The sequence below is a fragment of the Polyodon spathula genome, chromosome 4 (assembly GCF_017654505.1).
Source record: "Polyodon spathula isolate WHYD16114869_AA chromosome 4, ASM1765450v1, whole genome shotgun sequence".
Taxonomy (NCBI): domain Eukaryota; kingdom Metazoa; phylum Chordata; class Actinopteri; order Acipenseriformes; family Polyodontidae; genus Polyodon; species Polyodon spathula.
In genome coordinates this window covers 39798524-39817527 of record NC_054537.1, presented here as the reverse complement: position 1 = coordinate 39817527, position 19004 = coordinate 39798524, and the positions used below count along the sequence as shown (strand labels likewise).

The 19004-nt window shown below is 39.1% G+C and overlaps 1 protein-coding gene across 1 annotated transcript in view; it reads right to left on the bottom strand.

The window, feature by feature from the left end:
• The window catches only part of LOC121314530 (elongation of very long chain fatty acids protein 2-like), a 51486-nt gene that overhangs the window by 11751 nt on the left and 20731 nt on the right, over positions 1–19004 (bottom strand). The window contains exons 2-3 of the mRNA XM_041247912.1: positions 17358–17421; positions 9942–10129 (exon numbers count right to left, since the gene is read on the bottom strand). Coding sequence (XP_041103846.1) covers positions 9942–10129; positions 17358–17421 — 252 coding nt within the window. The remainder of the gene's footprint in view (positions 1–9941; positions 10130–17357; positions 17422–19004) is intronic.

Sequence of the window (19004 nt, the reverse complement as noted above, 5' to 3'; positions counted from 1 at the left end):
AAATGCATCAAGATTTCAGGTTGTAACACAACAAACTGTGAAAACGTCCAAGGGGGGTGAATACTTGCTATATGCACTGTATATGAATAGGACGGCGAAGGACCACGTTGTGTTTGTTGTTTGACAGTGTGGATGGAGAAGCCCCATCACACAAAAACCTTGACAGAAGGTGGTCATCTCCCTATTTAATTTAGTGACTAATTGTTGCTAATCAGGAGATGGTCACCTGTACAAAAGCCTGCAGGACAGACAATGACAGTGAGCGAGAATCCAAGAACAAGAACTAAAACGAAAGAAAATAAATAAAAAAAAGGCTCAGTGAACTGCCCAGCCTGAGGTGAGATCTGCTTTATTTTGTGTTCGAGACTTTGTTTTGTTTATCTATTTTATTTGTTTTTCTGTTTGAACCTTTTATTTTATTTTTTGTGTTTAAATAAACACGACCGCAATACTGCTGTGTTTTGTTAGTGCTTTCTGGCCTGACTTCACCACTCAACAATCTCTGTCACACTTCTCTACATCTTTAACACAAGAAAACAATAAAAAAATGTGCCAGAAGAACATTGGATCTTCACATTTTTCATGGTTGCCACAAACCCTGTTTCCAGGTTCAAGTTTGTTTGTGTGTTTGGTTGACAGATCAGTGTGGTGTTTGAGGCTCTGATAACTCTTGCTATTATGTTAATAAGAACAGAACTAAAACTGCAGGAATAATTTGTGATTGTCTAAGATATGCATGTTACCATAATGCAGAAACAAAAAGAATATAGAAATCAGGAATGCAAGGTTCCTTTCCCACACCCCCATCAGTACTAAAACACAAAGCAGCCTATGTATGTGGCAAGTGGACTTGAGAATCTCCTCAACAAGGAATCTGATTGTCCTGTTGTTTTGCACTGTTGAGTCAAAATATCATTGGCTGGGTTTCCATACAGCTTAAAAAGTCATGTCTCTCTCCGCAGTCTTCATTTATGCGACGTTGCTGCACATTCCACGATCTATAGGTAGGGCGCGTCTAAAACACTTTAAAGGGTGGTTAAATCGCCTTCTCACGCTAAAAAGCTGCAGAGTTGACTAAAATTTTTTTTTCATGTACACTGTTGTACACTGTGCTTACCAGACTTCAGTACTGCAAATCTGGTTTGTGACGTAACCTTGTGCAACTTTCTGCTATAACTAAAGGCCTTGCCAAGCTGTCCTTTATTTATAAGTTCTTTGACCAAATAGGAAAAAATAAGCATACAACGAGGGGTTTAGAGACCTCTTTATTCAGTGTTTTTTATGTTCTTTTTCGTGACACCATTTATTCAACATTTCAGTTACCAATTGACTTATAAAAAGTGCCTTATAGTTAAGTTTTATCAACAAGGTAATAAAAAAATACTGACGCTACTGCAAATGCAAAATTACCCTTTGCAACAAAAGCATAAATAAATAACGAAGCACTTTACGCTTATTGCTTTAGTCTAGACTTTTCTGTCCCTTAGCAATATGATGCTATTCATTGTACATTAGATTTAAGTAGCATGGGTACCGACGAAGGAAAAAGCGCCGCTGTATTATTGCTGCCATCTACTGACAACACCAGGCTTAAGCAAATTCATTGAGTAAGATTTGTTTTAAAAATACGAAAACATGAAAAAGAACAAAAAAAATGATTGGTTCCACGAATTTGTTCAAAATGACAAATACGGGTCATAACATCAGCTTGCTGCACAACTTACTACATAGCAAAGTCCACAAAGTCCCAGTGGATTACTACAGTATCTTCTCAGAAATGTGTTGAACTCATATGGACTAATATACTGGATCTTAATAACAAGAACACAACAAATACATAACCACATGCTACTGGTGAGAGCCTTGCACTGTCACTGCAGAATTCGGATTCAGGTATTTATTGTTAGGCTTCCATGCTGTCTTGGGAAGCCTATTGTTATTATAAAAAAAAAAATTATTTAATCATTTTTTTTATTATTATTATTAGTTCGTTTTCCATTCATTTATCAAACAACTTTATAAGTTACTCAGTAAAATTGCTACAAAAATAGTATAGACATAAGGGCGAAAACAGTTTTCCATCAACTGCAAATTCTAGCGAGTCAAAGGGAATTCCCTGTGCATTTCGTGATATCATAGCCTAATGCGCATGTGTCGCTACATTTTCAGGTTATTCGCAAGAAATACACTCACTAGATGATTTTCCATACTTTTTTCTTTTTATCGCTCGCTAGTCTAGCGAGTATACATTCTACAGTGTTAAGCTCTTAAAAAAAAAAATCAAATGAACCTTGACCACATATGTGGTCAAGGTTATACCAGTTACCACATATGTAGTTCATATACCAGTTACCACATATGTAGTTCACAAAACCAACAAGAAAATGTATATCCCGTTATCGTAAGCAATATATATATATATATAGCATATATATATATATATATATATATATATATATATATATACAGTGCCTTGCAAAAGTATTCAGACCCCTGACCAATTCTCTCATATTACTGAATTACAAATGGTACATTGAAATTTCGTTACGTTTGATATTTTATTTTTAAACACTGATACTCAGAATCAATTATTGTAAGGTGACATTGGTTTTATGTTGGGAAATATTTTTAAGAAAAATAAAAAACAGAAATATCTTACTTGCATAAGTATTCAACCCCTGTGCTATGGAAGCTCCCAGTTTGCACCGATGAAAAAAAATGCCCTAACGAGGACACAATTACCTTACCATTGGCCTCCACTTGTGAACCATTAAAGTTGCTGTCACATTTTCTGGATAAAAACCCCACTGAAGGATCATTGGTAAGGCTGTGAATCTGAAGGAAAATGAAGACCAAAAACTATTCTATGTTAGAGATGAAGTAATACAAATGCATAGATTAGGGAAAGGGTACAAAATAATATCCAAGTGTTTGGATATCCCAGTGAGCACAGTTGGATCAATAATCAGGAAGTGGAAGCTGCATCACACCACCCAGGCACTGCCAAGAAAAGGCTGTCCCTCAAAACTCAGCGCTCAAACAAGAAGGAGACTTGTGAGAGAAGCCACAGAGAGGCCAACAATCACTTTGAAGGAGCTACAGAGTTCAGTGGCTGGGAGTGGAGTAATGGTGCACCAGTCAACCATATCAAGAGCTCTGCATAACACTGGCCTGTATGGGCGGGTGGCAAGAAAGAAGCCGTTACTCAAAAAGTACCATCTGAAAGCACGTCTGGAGTTTGCCAGAAAGCATGAGTATGACCCAGCTGCGATGTGGGAAAAGGTTTTGTGGTCAGATGAGACCAAGATAGAGCTTTTCGGCCAAAACTCAAAGCGCTATGTGTGGCGCAAACCTAACACTGCCCATGCCTCAAGACACACCATCCCTACAGTGACGTATGGGCGTGGCAGCATCATGCTGTGGGGTTGCTTCTCATCAGCAGGGACTGGGCATCTTGTTACAATTGAAGGAAGAATGGATGGAGCAAAATACAGGAAAATACTTCAACAGAATCTGCTTCAGTCCACTAAAAAACTGAAGCTTGGGAGGAAATTCACCTTTAGCAGGACAATGATCCCAACCACAAGGCCAAAGCAACATTGGAGTGGCTCAAGAACAAAAAGGTGAATGTCCTACAGTGGCCCAGTCAAAGTCCTGATCTCAATCCCATTGAGAATCTGTGGCACTATTTGAAAATTGCGGTCCACAAGTGTCGTCCAACCAACCTGAACAACCTGGAGCAAATCTGCCAAGAAGAATGGGCCAAAATCACTCCCACACTGTGTGCAAAGCTGGTACATACTTACCCCAAAAGACTTAAAGCTGTTACTGCAGCGAAAGGTGGCTCTATCAAATATTAATATGTGGGGGTTGAATACTTATGCAAGAAAGATATTTCAGTTTTTTATTTTTCTTACAAATATTTCCCAACATAAAACCAATGTCACCTTACAATAATTGATTCTGAGTTTCAGTGTTTAAAAATAAAATATCAAACAGAACGAAATTTCAATGTACCATTTGTAATTCAGTAATATGAGAGAATTGGTCAGGGGTCTGAATACTTTGCAAGGCAATGTATATATATATATATATATATATATATATATATATATATATATATATATATATATATATATATACTACTAAACTGCATAAACAGAAAGAAAAAAGAAGAAAAAAAATCAGTGGCATTATTATAAAGTCATTTATAATAAGCCATTTACAGTATACACACACATCTTTGACTATAATACAAGTGATTTCTTTCTTTCTTCTTTCTGCTTATGATATATTAGTGATATTAGTGCTAAAATGTTTCTATCTCGTATGTTATTTTTTATGTTTTTTTTGCCAGTATAACAACATCAAATATAACAACATCATATTCGTTCAGTAATTGTAATTTTGTTTCTTCTTTGCTCCACGTCTGCCAATTTGTTTTTATCAACTGAGCAAGGCATTAAACAATTTGACATCACTTGAATGGCGAAGAAGGGCGCAAGGACCAGAAATACGCTCGTTATGGTTTTCCATGCAAGTGTCAAATAAAATGTTGCTGCGAGTAAAAAATAAAAACCACCTCTAGCGTTTGAGCTCGTCATGTGAGTGAAAACTTCTTAAAAAAGTCGACTTAAACTGTTTTCCATAGCATTCGTTGGATACATTTTCTTATTGGCATAAGTTTTACCAAGCTTAAAAGTTGGATGGAAAAAGGACTATTGTCGTAAACTGCTCCTGTTCGCATATGGTGTAACCAATCAACATGAAACTTGGCAGGTATCATCCTGTGTACATTACAGTTCAGATGCAGAAACAACTGCACTCCTGCGTCAACCAAGATAGCGGCCTTTTGGAAAAGCCTTTCAAAATCTTCATCTTGGGAACCGATGAACCAATTGATCTGAAACTTTGCATATGTCATCAGCAACCAAACCCGCTTCAAGTTTGCGAAGCAGAAGTTGCTGTGATAAATTTTACTATCAAAACGTGCCCCAAACATCAAATTGCTTCTGTTCGCAAACCGTTTGCAAAACTTGTTAGGCATCATCCTGGAGACAATGGAATTCAAATATGGCAAAATGGTTGTAAAACAAGATGGCCCCCTGACCTACGTTTCATTCTTAAATTTAAAACCACTTCAGTTTAATGCGGTTTAGTTAATTAACTCCAAAGATGACAAGCATCATCCCCGTGTCAATACAACTGACTTTTTCAAAAATGGTGTTTGTCGCCTGACACATTTCTTTAAAAACATTTCAAAATCTTCGGTCAAATGTAAAACTAGCTTATAACTCCTTACAGAGTGCTGATAGGTTAATGGTTACTATGGAACACATATAGGTACCCATATATGTTCTACTCAATAATTGCCTTGACCGTGACCTTTGACCTCTCCTTAAGGTTAAATGTAAAACTAGCTTATAACACCTTCCAATGTGTAGACAGGGTCATGGGTACTATGGTGTTTAAAGTTAAAATATAGTGAGATAATGAGCTAATGCAGAATTTTGAATTGAAACCTCTCCATAAAACTGAACTGTTGCTGACATTTGTGCTGCAATGCTACAGCTTGCCAAAATTTCCAACTGGTACTGATCTTGGAAGCCGTAAAACTGCTTCACAGTTCTAGTTATTATTATTATTATTATTATTATTATTATTATTATTATTATTATTATTATTATTATTATATTATTTTAACACTTAGAAACCCAGTTTAAGAAAGCTGTACGATATCAGCAGTCACGCAAGGCCAAATTGAAACAGACACAAACATTTAAATATACCTGCCCATTTTTTAATATTAATTAGGTTATTTGCATTTAGAATGGGAATCTCTCTGCCTAAAAGAAAACTACATGGAAACAAACACAACAAGAAAGTACTACTAAAATACAGTGAGAAAAATGGAAATAGCCCCATTGACAGTAACGCAGTCTAATGACATTTTTTAAAGCAGTGGGAAAACGAATCTTAATGTGACACATCATAAAGTACCCCTTCATGGATTTCCTCTGCTTAGTACCCATTAACCTGTAAATTCTTGAATGGGCATGTATCTAGTTGAAATTAAGGGAAGATAGCAGGAGATGTGGAAGTCGTTGAACTGTGGTATGAAATGCTTTATTTTTTTTTTTATTATCAACATGATTGTATTTGAAAAATCTGTATGAAACTAAAATAAAAAAAAAAAAAACAAGCAAACATCCTAGCACATTTTTACAAATTTAAACGCTCTAAGGTCTTTTGAAGATGCCTCCTTAGTGCATGGGTTTGAGGTCAGAGGTGTGTCCCCTCTCTGATCACTGCCAGTAGGCATACTTTTTTTTTCCTACCCATATTCCTGAAGAGACACACCCCAATGAAGCTGGGGCAGTGAGGAGGGTGTGTTTCCCTTTCAAGTACGAAATGTAACCATTAATATATGGGTATTTACCTTGTAGAGTCCTGAAACCTGAATAAGATATACCAAAGCATCTCTCTATACAAACAGTCTGCACTCACAGATCTCACAACCATTTTTTTCTTTCTGAAATGATGGAGAGCCTTGTTCAGGAAAGTCCTTGTTACATCTATCTGCTACATATTTTGCATTTATTGTGTTTTTTCAAAAATTATATGTGATATTAATATAATCGCTGTAATTGTTTTGACAAATTACACATACTTCATGCACTACAGCCTGTTGCTTGTTATGTCCCAATGCGGCCTTGTGCTCCGCGTGAAGCCAGCGGCTACAGTCGCGCCTTCTCAGGGATCCAGCAACATAAGTCAACTGACTTGGGGCTCAACCCCCAGGCTGCAACAGCTCCGGCTGGAGTTATTTATTTCTCTTTTTGGCTTTGACCAATAATACGAGATGTTTAATATTATTTATGGTAATTGGTTAAATTACTGTATTTGTAGAGAGCATTTTTTTTCTGTTATTTTATAGACTACACGCCAGCCTGTCTGCAACATGGTGCAATAGCACACACACAGCAAAAGCAGCTGCTGGGCTCAGCAGCACTGCACAGGACCAAGATGCTTGCTTCGGTTGTGATTGCTTGCAATCTCTTCCACAGTATTTTGGTTGTTAGTACTACTCTAACAAGCAGGCTTCCCTCAGTCTCGTGTGTGGTACTAACTGAGTGGTTTTGCCAGTGGCTTGTACAGGTGGTGATCCCTGTACATTGTCACCTGCGGTGACTGTGAACCAGTGTACCTGTACTGTGCCGGTACCGAGGTCACCGACTCGCTCCTCTCCCGACACGGTACCGAACCAGAACTGAGGTTATCGCGTGAGTCCCAGCACCGCCCTGGACCGTACTTATACAGAACCGGTGCTAAAGTCACCGAACTGATACCAAACCGACCCGGTTCTGACCCGGTACCCTACCCGTACTGAACCAATACTACTGTAACAGAACCAGTACTGAACCGATCCGGTGCCATCCTGGTACCGACCCGTACTGTACCCATACTGACCCGGTGCTAAAGTCACAGAACCGGTACAAAACCAACCTGGTGCCTTACTCGTACCGCCCTGGTGCTAAAGTCACTAAACTGACCCAGTTCCGACCCGGTACAGTCCTGGTTCCGAACCAGTCCCAACCTGGTCCTATACGGTGCTAAAACCACTGCACCAGTACCGAACTGGAAAAGCTCTGGGCACCTGTTTCCCATCAAGGAATTACATCAGGGCCCCAGGGGGCTACGAGCAGAGATTGGCCACAGGAGGACATACAGTCCATCACCACCTCGGAGGAGGCGGGCGAACAGGAGCTGAACAGGAGCTGGCATTCCCGTCTAAGGATGTGGAGTCTGACAGTGCATCCCCAGCAGTTAAGCTCTCCCTGTCAGCAGATCTTGAAGCGTGCCTATTCAGCCAGTGCATTTGCCGCAATGCCGGGCAATTATAACAGCATTCTGGTAGCTTACCAGTGCCATTTGCTGAGGTCCCTTTCCTAGAACCACAGGCCCTCACCACAACATTTGAATAAGCTGCGTCTGGTAACAAGAAACTGCTCCGTGTGTCCAAACTCAACAAGCATGCTGTGGGTTTCCCAGGCACACGTGCCTGACAGGGACAAGGCTCCATTGTTAGTCGCCCAGATTACACCAAGGCATATGTTTGGTCCTGCGATGGACAAGATCCTGCGTGCGGGAATCCATGAAGGAGCTGGTTCGTCTGCTTCCCAAGCGACTACCTCCAGTGCATAAACCAGTGACAAATTGGCGCCCTGGGTCCCATCAACCTCAAAGACCGGCACAGTCTAAGCAGCAGCCCTAGGACTTTGCTACCACAAGCCTAGGGCCCTTTCTCAGGGAGCCATCTGGACTATTGGCGTCAGTGCACCACAGACATCTGGGTACATACTATCGTTCAGACTGGCTACTCACTGCAGTTCAAGCACAGTCCCCCTCCCTGTCAGGGCTTGACTACAACATCTGTCACAGACCCACAGGACGCCACTGTGATATCCAAGAGGTAGCAGCTACTCACATGATAGACCTCCTCCAGTTGGATAAAGGGTTCTACTCCAGATACTTCCTAGTGCCCAAGCGAGATGGTGGTCTCAAACCAATCTTCGACCTCAGACAGGTCAACCTGTATCTGAGCCGAAGGAGGTTCAAAATGTTCACCAAGGTGAACCTCAAAAGATGCCTATTTCCACACAGGAACAGCGTACAAGTTCCGTATCTTGCCATTTGGCCTCTCCCTAGCTTTCCATGCAGTCTCCATTGTGTGGCCCGCAAGCTATTTCTCTGGAGAAAATCTCCTCTCACTGTGTGCTACGGAGGCCAGGACAAAATGTTACACTCCGTAACAATCCTGCCTTTTTGCCGAAGACAATCTTGGCATTCCATGTCAACCAGTCTGTGGTTTTCCGAGCACACTTCCTTTCCAGTCCGACAGGGAGCGACAGCTCCATACACTCTGCTTAGTGTAGTTTCATACAATATTAATACATAAATAGAAATTCCTTTATGTCAAAGTGAAACTACTTTGAAATACCGATATGAGTTTGAATTATTCTCGGGGTAGTCCCAAACGTGTAAAACTGGGCTACTTTTTTTTTTTTTGGGGGGGGGTTAATAAATAGGTATACTGCATGCCTATGCTTTTAAATACAATTACTAAACCATCTGACTTATTTATGTATGTATTAATGTATGAAACTGAAGATGATCCTGTATGAACAGAAATGAAAGCTAACTTACTTTAAAGGAATGTACTGTATTGCATTTCGTATGTTCATCCACAACTTTAAAATCTCAATTATAAACTTAGTTTTCATCCCTTCACGCAGACTAATTGGAATTATTCTCTAGGGTTGCTCCAATTGTGTCAAACTATTTGGAGAGAGAGAGAGAGAGAGAGAGAGAGAGAGAAGCCACACCATCGTCAATGACCAAGCTTCATTGGGGCTTGTCTCTTCAGAAATACGGGTAGAAAAAAAAAAAACGCTTCCTGTCAGTGATCAGAGAGAGGACACACCTCTGCTCTCAAACCCGAGTCCACAAGGCAGACATATCTTTGACAGAGTTAAACTTTATTTCAAAGTGTAAAAACTTGTCAGGATGTTAACAACAAAAAGAAAAATTACAGGTACATTATTTAAATAGTTGTAGAAACACATGGGGATGTTTATCGCTATATTTTTCAGAACCCTGCTACTTATTCTTTAAGGTAAAATAATCAACAATTAGCACTAGGGGTCAATGAAACCAAACAATAATGTGTTAGGAATAACACAAGTAAGATTTTACCCTTGTAGAAGAGCATTTTCTATTTTTAGCATAGTTATACAGTACTGGCAGATATTAATTACGAAATAAATAGATTTAAAATAGGACTTGTTTTTCCGAGTACATAAAAAAAAAAAAATGATATCACCAAAAAAAAAAAATGTTAGAATTATATGGTTAATTTTTCTGTTTTTCTTTTTCCTTACCTCAATGAACATGTACAGTGACAGCATGGTTACTGAAAAGTTATATGCAATTAGAACACCCTTTAAAGAATATGCAGGTCTGTTCTTCATATATATTGTTCCCAGCCATACAATAAGCAGGTACAAAAGGGTAAGAGACATTGTCGGCAAACAGGAGTCCAGCATGAACCATCCTCTGACCCTGGTATCTAAAAATGAAGAAACACATAACGTCAAAATGTACTGTACTGCTGCTGTAGTTCATGATTACCAGTATAGACATTTTATGTAATTCCCAGAACATTTTTAACAAAGCAACAAACTGATCATATACCTGTTAATCTGCCAGAGTCTTACCTTCGGAGGTCTGAATCTGTAAATGGTTGTGCACAGCACAATACATGTTCAGTGTACATGTGTGCCTAGAAATGCTGACGCTGACATTGACAATAAATAATGTAGCATACAGACACATGTTTATCCAATGTGTACACATTTTGTACTTTAACAGTTCCCTTATTATTCAGGAATAAACCAGCATTGTTGTGCAATGCTGATCACTTACCTGTTACCACAAAAAACCTGGAAGCTCATTGTGCAACCAAACAAAATGTCTGCCCATTTTTTTTTTCCCCTGTGTATTTCCCGTTTTCAAGCCTCGAATGGCAAGGAACATGTGATACTGATGGCATCATTACATCGACAGTTGCACTGTACAAAACATTATTCTTGGATGTTAATGTGTTTTGGTAGGTTTCCCTTGGTGCAAATTGTAGTGAACAAGAACAAGTGAAACCATCTTCATGTACACAAGTTTAGCAAACTAGAAATGTATTTTTTTGTGAGCAAAATGAAAGCATACGCCACATAGCAACAAAGTGCAATCCACTCACTACACAAGCTCATTGTACATACTCTGCAGGAAGGCTTGTAAGGTAATATGCTGCTGCTTTTTTTTTTGGTGATGATAGTCTTCAACAAGAAAAACTCAAAAAAGTTAAATAAAGTTTAGATTAAGATTAATATGCAATCAACCATTGCAACAATTCATACACTAACAAAAAAAAAAGAGCCCATTAAAAAAAAGAAACTGCTAAGTGTGAAAGTTTCAAGGATACATTGAGGCATTCAGTCTGTAAAGTATCGTACTATAATGACATGCAAATCGACAATTCTCTACAGATTGCAGTTTACCCTGGACACCACGGTCAAAGAAAGTATGCCAACAAAGAGTGAACTGTCCAGGTTTAGATTCGTTACTTCTGTGTAATACTGATAATGAGTGAGCAAGCAATTTTGTTATGTTGAGGTCTAGGAAAAGTCCAGTATAAGCCTCTGTGACAGACACAAATACTGAAGCTGACATTGACAGTTATTATAATAAATGGTGCAGCAGAACTGACAGAGAAAAGGGTTAATTATACCTTGTGCTTTATAATTCTTTAATGTATGTTTTACAGTAAACAGTTCTTCATAGAATGCCAATTATGAGAGCTTTTGTTATTAAAGGTCAGTTAGGCTGGCATTGGTATTCTTGAACAGTACGAATTACAATTGGAATGTTGTATGTGACTTGGCTGTGCCGGTGAGCCTTTAGTACCCAGGTCACTTGTATCCAAAGCTGTACGTGGGTGGAATAAATTAATGTTTTTTTTTTTTTGCCTTATCACCAATTTAGGATTGCTACTGTAAGTAAATAATTTGTACAGCGTATAAATAGGGGGTTAGTGGAGGGTTAGTAACAATTGAGGCAGTCTATCTTTAGGCTGATGGGTTTAGTCATGAGGCACTGCAACATACTGTAGCTATGTCTATAAAAGGCTATATTTTAAAGCCCTTTTCTAGACTGTTTGAGCCACAGGATAATGCTACAGCATTATTATCATTATTAAATTAAACACAAAAATAATTAAAAGTTTAAAATGTCTGTTTTACTGTTCATGGTCTAGTTGGTAAGGTAATGTTTATATTTTGAAATTAAGTGTGCATTTAAGCTATTTCTAATCACTGTTCATCAATAACAAAATAAATCAACAGTATTTTAAACTTTTGTAATTGGCTGGATTTAGAGTTGGCTACTGTCCCTTATAAACAGTTTATCAACTTTGTACATTTACTGTGCTGTTTTTTTTTTTATTTATTTATTTTTTATTATGGGTTTCAAACCTGTTACAACAGTATAAAGTAATTTCTCTACATTTCTTAACATGCACTTGCTGGACTTGAAAAGTATATCTAGGGTGAATCTACCACATGTTCAAGATTTTGTCTCCAGTTCTTCAATGAAAATTCACTGATTTTATTAGAGTCCAAAACTGAATCTACTTCTGAAACTAATGTGAGATCCATCTTTAAACACTTTCAGTCTTCGGTATGTTGTTTAACATTATGAGATGTGATCAATATTAACAGATTATGGAGTAAATGTACTAAAGTGCTGCGCCTGTCGCAATAGTCGCAAACGAGTGGGTCTGGGGTGAAATGTACTAAACAAGCAGCAGGTATTCCTCAAGGACTTCTTTGTACTTTGCTCCATTCATTTTCTCTTCTATCCTGACAAGCGCCCCAGTCCCTGCCGATGAGAAACATCCCCATAACATGATGGTGCCACCACCATGCTTCACAGTAGGGATGGTGTTCTTTGGGTGATGCGCTGTGTTGGGTTTGTGCCAAACATAACGCTTTGCATTTTAGTTTCATCAGACCACAAAACTTTTTAACATATGGCTAAAGAATCTGTACGTTTTTTTGTTTGTGTTTTTTTCAAGATGGGCATTCTTGAGTAATAGCTTCCTTCTTGCCTCCCTACCATACAGGCCATATTTGTGGTGCTTGGGATATTGTTGTCACATGCACACTTCGACCAGTCTTGACCATAAAAGCCAGTAGCTCTTGCAAAGTTGCAATTGGCCTCTTGGTAGCCTCTCTGATCAGTCTCCTTCTTCCTCGGTCATCCAGTTTGGAGGGAAGGCCTGATCTAGGCAGGGTCTTGGTGGTTCCATACACCTTCCACTTCTTAATAATCATCTTAACCTTGCTCCAAGGGATATTCAAGGCCTTTGATATTTTTTTATACCCATCCCCTGATCTGTGCCTTTCAACAACTTTGTCCCAGAGTTCTTTTGAAAGCGCCTTGGTGCTCATGGTTGAGTCTTTGCTTTGAAATGCACTACCCAGCAGAGGGAACCTACATGCTGCTTAATTTATCCTGAAATCATGTGAATCATTACAATTTAACACAGGTGGAGGCCTGTTAACTTGGTGTGTGATTTTGAAGGCGATTGGTTACACCTGAGCTAATTTAGGATTGCTATTTCAGTTTTTATTTTTAATTAATTTTCTACAAATTTCAAGAATATTTTTTTCACTTGGAAGAGGTGGGGTATGATGTGTAGATAAATGGAAAAAAAAACTATTCTAATGCATTTTAATTCCAGGCTATAAGGCAACAAAAGGTGAAAATTTTGAAAGAGGGGTGTAGACTTTCTATAGGCACTGTATGTATGTATGTATATTTATATAAATATACACACACAGGCACCTCCAAAATTATTGGCACCCTTGATAAAGATGAGCAAAAATGGCTGTATAAAATAAACAACACAGGTAATGAGCTATATTGTAATTTTCCAACATGTGGAATATATTGTATTTTATTACTGATTCAAGGGAATCAACCAAAATTACACATTTCTCAAATTATAAATTAATTTCCAAATAAATTAAGTGTCATAATTATTGGCACCCTTGTTTTCAGTACTTTGTGCACCCTCACCTTGCAAGGATAATGGCACTGAGCCTTTTTCTATAATTTTTTATGACATTGGAGAACACATTGGAAGGGATCTTAGACCATTCCTTCATACAGAATCTTTCCAGATCCTTGATATCCTTCGGTCTGCGCTTATGAACTGCTCTCTTCAATTCAAACCACAGGTTTTCAATGGGATTCAAGTCCGGAGACTGAGATGGCCATTGCAAAATGTTGATTTTGTGGTCAATTAACCATTTCTTTGTGGATTTTGATGTGTGCTTGGGGTCATTGTTTTGCTGGAAGATCCACTTGCAGCCAAGTTTCAGCCTCCTGGCAGAGGCAACCAGGTTTCTGGCTAAATTATCCTAGTACCTGGTAGAGTTCATGATGTTGTTGACCTTAACAAGGGCCCCAGGACCAGTGGAAGCAAAACAGCCACATAACATCAAAGATCCACCACTATATTTTACAGTAGGTATGAGGTTCTTTTCTGCATACGCATCCTTCTTTCAACACCAAACCCACCGCTGATGTGCATGGCCAAAGAGCTTTATTTTCGTCTCATCTGACCACAGCACCCGGTTCCAATCCAAGTGCCAATGCCATTTAGCAAACTCCAGGCGCTTGTATTTGTTGGTTTCTCTCAATAAAGGCTTTTTTCTGGCAACCCCTCCAAATAGGCTATTGGCATGGAGGTGGCGTCTAATTGTAGATTTGGAGACTTGGTGACCCCAAGATGCAACCAAGTTCCGTAATTCTCCAACTGTGGCCCTTGGATTGTTCTTTGCCTCCCGAACCATCTTCCTCACTGTGCGTGGGGGCAAGATGCATTTAGGTTTTTAGTTATTTTTTTGTACCCACTGCCTCATTTATGTAGGTCAACAACCATTTGCCTCTTTTCATTTGTAAGTTTTTTGCCTTTCCCCATGGTGATGAATGACAAATGTATATTACACGCGTGTTACCTAATTTTTATACCCCAGTGAAACAGGAACCCATGGAAGGCCACAATACAGTTCCTTAAGATGAGATGTACTTAAAAAGGTAGAATGCTATCTTTTTGAAAAAAAATATATTGTTAAAAATAAAAGTTATACAGTGCTGAGAAAAGATTTGTGAATCCCTTAGGATTTTCACATATTTCAAATATTTTTCAAACCTAAAATGTTATTAGATCGTAATCTAAGTCCTAATAATAGGTAAAAAATAACTTGATAAACAAATGACACAAAAACATGATACTTTTTCCAAATTTATTTATCCACAAATGATTCAACATTCAATATTCGTGTGTGAAAAAGTATGTGAACCTTTAGATTCAGTAACTGGTGGCACCATCTTGAGCAGCAATGACTTTAACTAAGCATTTCCTGTAACTGTTGGTCAGTCTCTCACATCGGTTTTGAGGAATTTTGGCCCATTCCTCCTTACAGAACTGCTTCAACTCGGTGACATTTGAGGGCTTCCCTGCATGGACAGCTCGCTTCAGGTCCTGCAACAACATTTCGATAGGGTTTAAGGGGTTTAACTAGGCCATTCTAAAACGTGGAATTTCTTCTTCTGCAGTCATTCTTTTGTAGATCTGCTTGTATGTTTAGGATCATTGTCTTGCTGCATGACCCACTTTCAGTTCAGATTCAACGCACGAACAGATGGCCTGACATTCTCCTCTAGAATCTTCTGATACAATGCAGAATTCATGGTTGTGTAAATGATGGCAAGCCATCTAGGTCCTGAGGCAGCAAAGCAGCCCCAAACCATCATACTCCCACCCCCATGCTTGACAGTTGGGATGAGGTTTTTCTGTACAAACGCAGTGTTTGGTTTTCGCCAAACATAACGTTTCTCATTGAGGGCAAAAAGTTCTACCTTTGACTCGTCTGTCCAGAGAACATTGTTCCAGAAGTCTTATGGATCATCTATGTGCTCTTTGTCGAACTTCAGACAGGCAGCAGTGTTCTTTTTAGAGAGCAGTCGTTTCCTCCTGGCTATCCTTCCATGAACACCATTCTTCTTCAGTCTTTTAGCTTAGGTGAGGGTGGCCTGCAGATCCTTGGATGTTACTCTGTGGTTCCTTGAGACTTCCTTGATGATTTTCCGGTTTTGGTAGGACGACCACTCCTGGGTAGAGTGACTGTGGTCTTGAACTTTCTCCATTTGTAGACTATCTGTTTGACAGTGGATTGTTGGAGCCCCAAATCCTTAGAAATGGTTCTGTAACCCTTTCTAGACTGATGATCATCAATAACTGTTTTTCTGAGGTCCTCAGAGATTTCTTTTGATCATGGCATGACGTGTTTCAACACATCTGTATGGTGAAGACCAAACTCACAAAATTTCTGATCTTTATATAGAGTGGGGCCTCCCAAACTCACCCCTGAAGATCTACCTAATTATTTAAACAACTGATTCTAATAATCCCCTTAATTGAGCTGATAAAACCAGGGTTCACTTACTTTTTCACATACCCTGAATCTTAATTACTCACTGTTTGTCTAATTCATATATTATTTTGTTTCAGAAGACATGGAACTGGTTAATATAAACCCCATTGGATATCTAAGAAAAGATTTTGGTTCAAGAAGGCTATCATGGTAAAACTATGGAATTTCCATAATTATCATTGGGGTTCACAAACTTTTTCTTGGCAATGTATTGTGGTAGTGGTGGAATAACGGTGCCTCCACAGACTCAGGCCAGGAAAAGTACTGCGGGTAGAGGGGAAAGAAGCCAGTGCAAGCTCCAGCACCAGGAGGGAGGAGCACAAGCGTCCAGCGCTCACGAGGGGGGAGCACAAGTGTCCAATGCCCTCGAGGGAGATATGGGCCTGGCTGCTGGACCCTGAGGGGGACCTCAGGGAGACCCTCCCTATGGTGATCGACATGCTGTGGGCCAGAGATGGGGATGCCTGCTTGTCATTGCTCAGGGATTTGTTGTATCCACCAGCAGCAGTTGCGCTGCCAGAAATTTTGGGGCCGGAGCCCAAGAAAAGGGAGTTGCCAGTGAAAGAGAGGAGAGGAGGTGAGGAGACCACCTCCACCCACAGTAGTTCACTGCCAGAGTACGCAGCATCACTGCCTCTGCCAGAGTGTCCCGTGCTGAGGGCAGCATTACCGCTGCCAGCGCCACCATCACTGCTGGAGTATGTAGCGCCACCGCCACTTCTGGAGTGCGCAGCACTGCTGTCAGCATTGTAGCTGCCAAGGTTGCCACTGGCAGCATTTCCACTTGTGATCTTGGTTGAGCCCTTGCTATATTGAATCCCTTAGGTTTTGCTTTGTAGGTTTTTTAGGGTCAAATGCTAGCAGAACATTCATGGCTTGGCCGCAACAGGGGAGTGAATGTGTGATGTTAGTGAAGGGGGAGTTTAGGATTTATTTGTGATGTCAGTGAAGAAGGAGGGAGTTTAGGACTTGTGTGATGTCAGTGAAGGCGGAGGGAGTTTATGATTTATGTGTGATGTCAGTGAAAGTGTTGGGAGAGAGAAGTTGGCGATCGGAGGCTTTATGTGCCATGCAACCTGCAATGGAAGTGTAGAGAACTAGGCCTAGGGCTTCTGTCATCATTACCTTGAAGCCTGCCAAAAGGAACAGGGTGTAGAGGAGATGCTCCAGGCCCTTTGCGGCCTGTTCTTTCCATTCTGATGTATATTGATCAGATAAACATTAATAGGTTTTACTCACCTCTAGGTCCAAACAAATAATCCAGAAAACCATTGAACTGTTTGTCAAAGGCCTCTAGATGCTCCTGAAAATATAAAAGTATAAAAATAAGAACATTTAAATGGCATTTTAGCTCACTAAATGACTACTTTAAACAATTAAATTGCTGAAAATCTGCTAGTTCATTTATTTTTTGTATTTATACATTAATTCAGGATATTCAAATACAGGCAACCTTGGTTAACTTGACATCGTGTTGACTTATCCATGGTGTCGAGTTAACCATGGGTGCACATGAGCCATGGCATTAACATGCATATAAGTAAAAGAACTCACACGTTTACAGTATTACAGTATTTACAAGTTTATTTTTAGTTAAATGTCCATATAAAAACGGTTGAAAGAACTGCAGTGAATGAATTAATTACAGTACTGTACACATCCGGTACAACTTGTATAGTTCGATTGAAATCAGAATTAGTAAAATAACTACAGTGTTATTTTTACAAAAACAACCCAACCACAACCTGCCCAAACTGTTGACTATACTTTTAGTTATAGGCTTGTACTGTCTAATGTGGCTTAAGTAACAAAAGCGAACAAAAGCGAACAAAAGCGCATTATATAGAATTAACGCTGTGAACAAAAATAATAAACAACTTACAACTTCACACAAAAATCAAGCACTGTTGATTGTTTCACATGCAAAAACATGCACTTTGAAATCTCTCCTGACAGGCTTCAACCTGAGCTTTAAAGCCAACTGAACAATAACTAATTTTTCACTTCTCACTCATTGTTAACTGATAGTCTAAGCAGCTGCACTTGGTAGTTGCAAATAAATGATTGAACGATCCGTTTCCAGTCAGAGTTCAGTCACGTAAAACAAGAGTGTCAAGTAGATCAGTCACGTGAAATGACAGTATCGAGTTATCCACTAGTCTTTTTAATAGTTGTTATCCCTTCGGTACCGGTAATAAGTGTTGAGTTACGAGTAAAGCATGGTGTCGAATTAAAAGAGGCAGGATGTATATATTTTATATGGAGAAAAATCGGGACCAAGACCGTCTGTCAAATTAAACAAAGGTGTCAAGTTATCCACCAGTTAATTTAACCAAGGTTGATTGTATTTCAGTATAGTAAAGTTACTATATACCAGTATGCAGCTGCAACTTTTCATTTACAGTATAACACAATTTGAAATATCTGCAAATCTAAAGCACAAAAAAAACTGCAAAGATCTCAAATAAATTCAACAGAAGAAAAAGATCAGACAAGATAATGTTAATAACACTCATAATGCACAGCAGAATGCCCAGCTGAAAAGGAATAAAATAGCATTCGAAAATTATTCAATACCATCGGCCAGCTTCCAGTCTAGCAGACTTCTAACGGACAGCAGATGCCCAATGAATCAAATCAACTGTGAATCAAACTTAAAATCAATCCATGCAAGTGTCTGCTTTTTCATTTCAGATTGCCTTAATGAAAGCTCACATCTCACAGTTCACATATATTGGACAGCAAATACTAAACAAAGACATAATTAGTCTAAATTAAATTTTATTATTCACCAAAACCAGCCAATCAATACTTTGCACCAACGAAAGCAACTAGTCCTGTACCCGCAACTGCTGAATCAGCCAATCACAGCCTGCCAGCTTGACT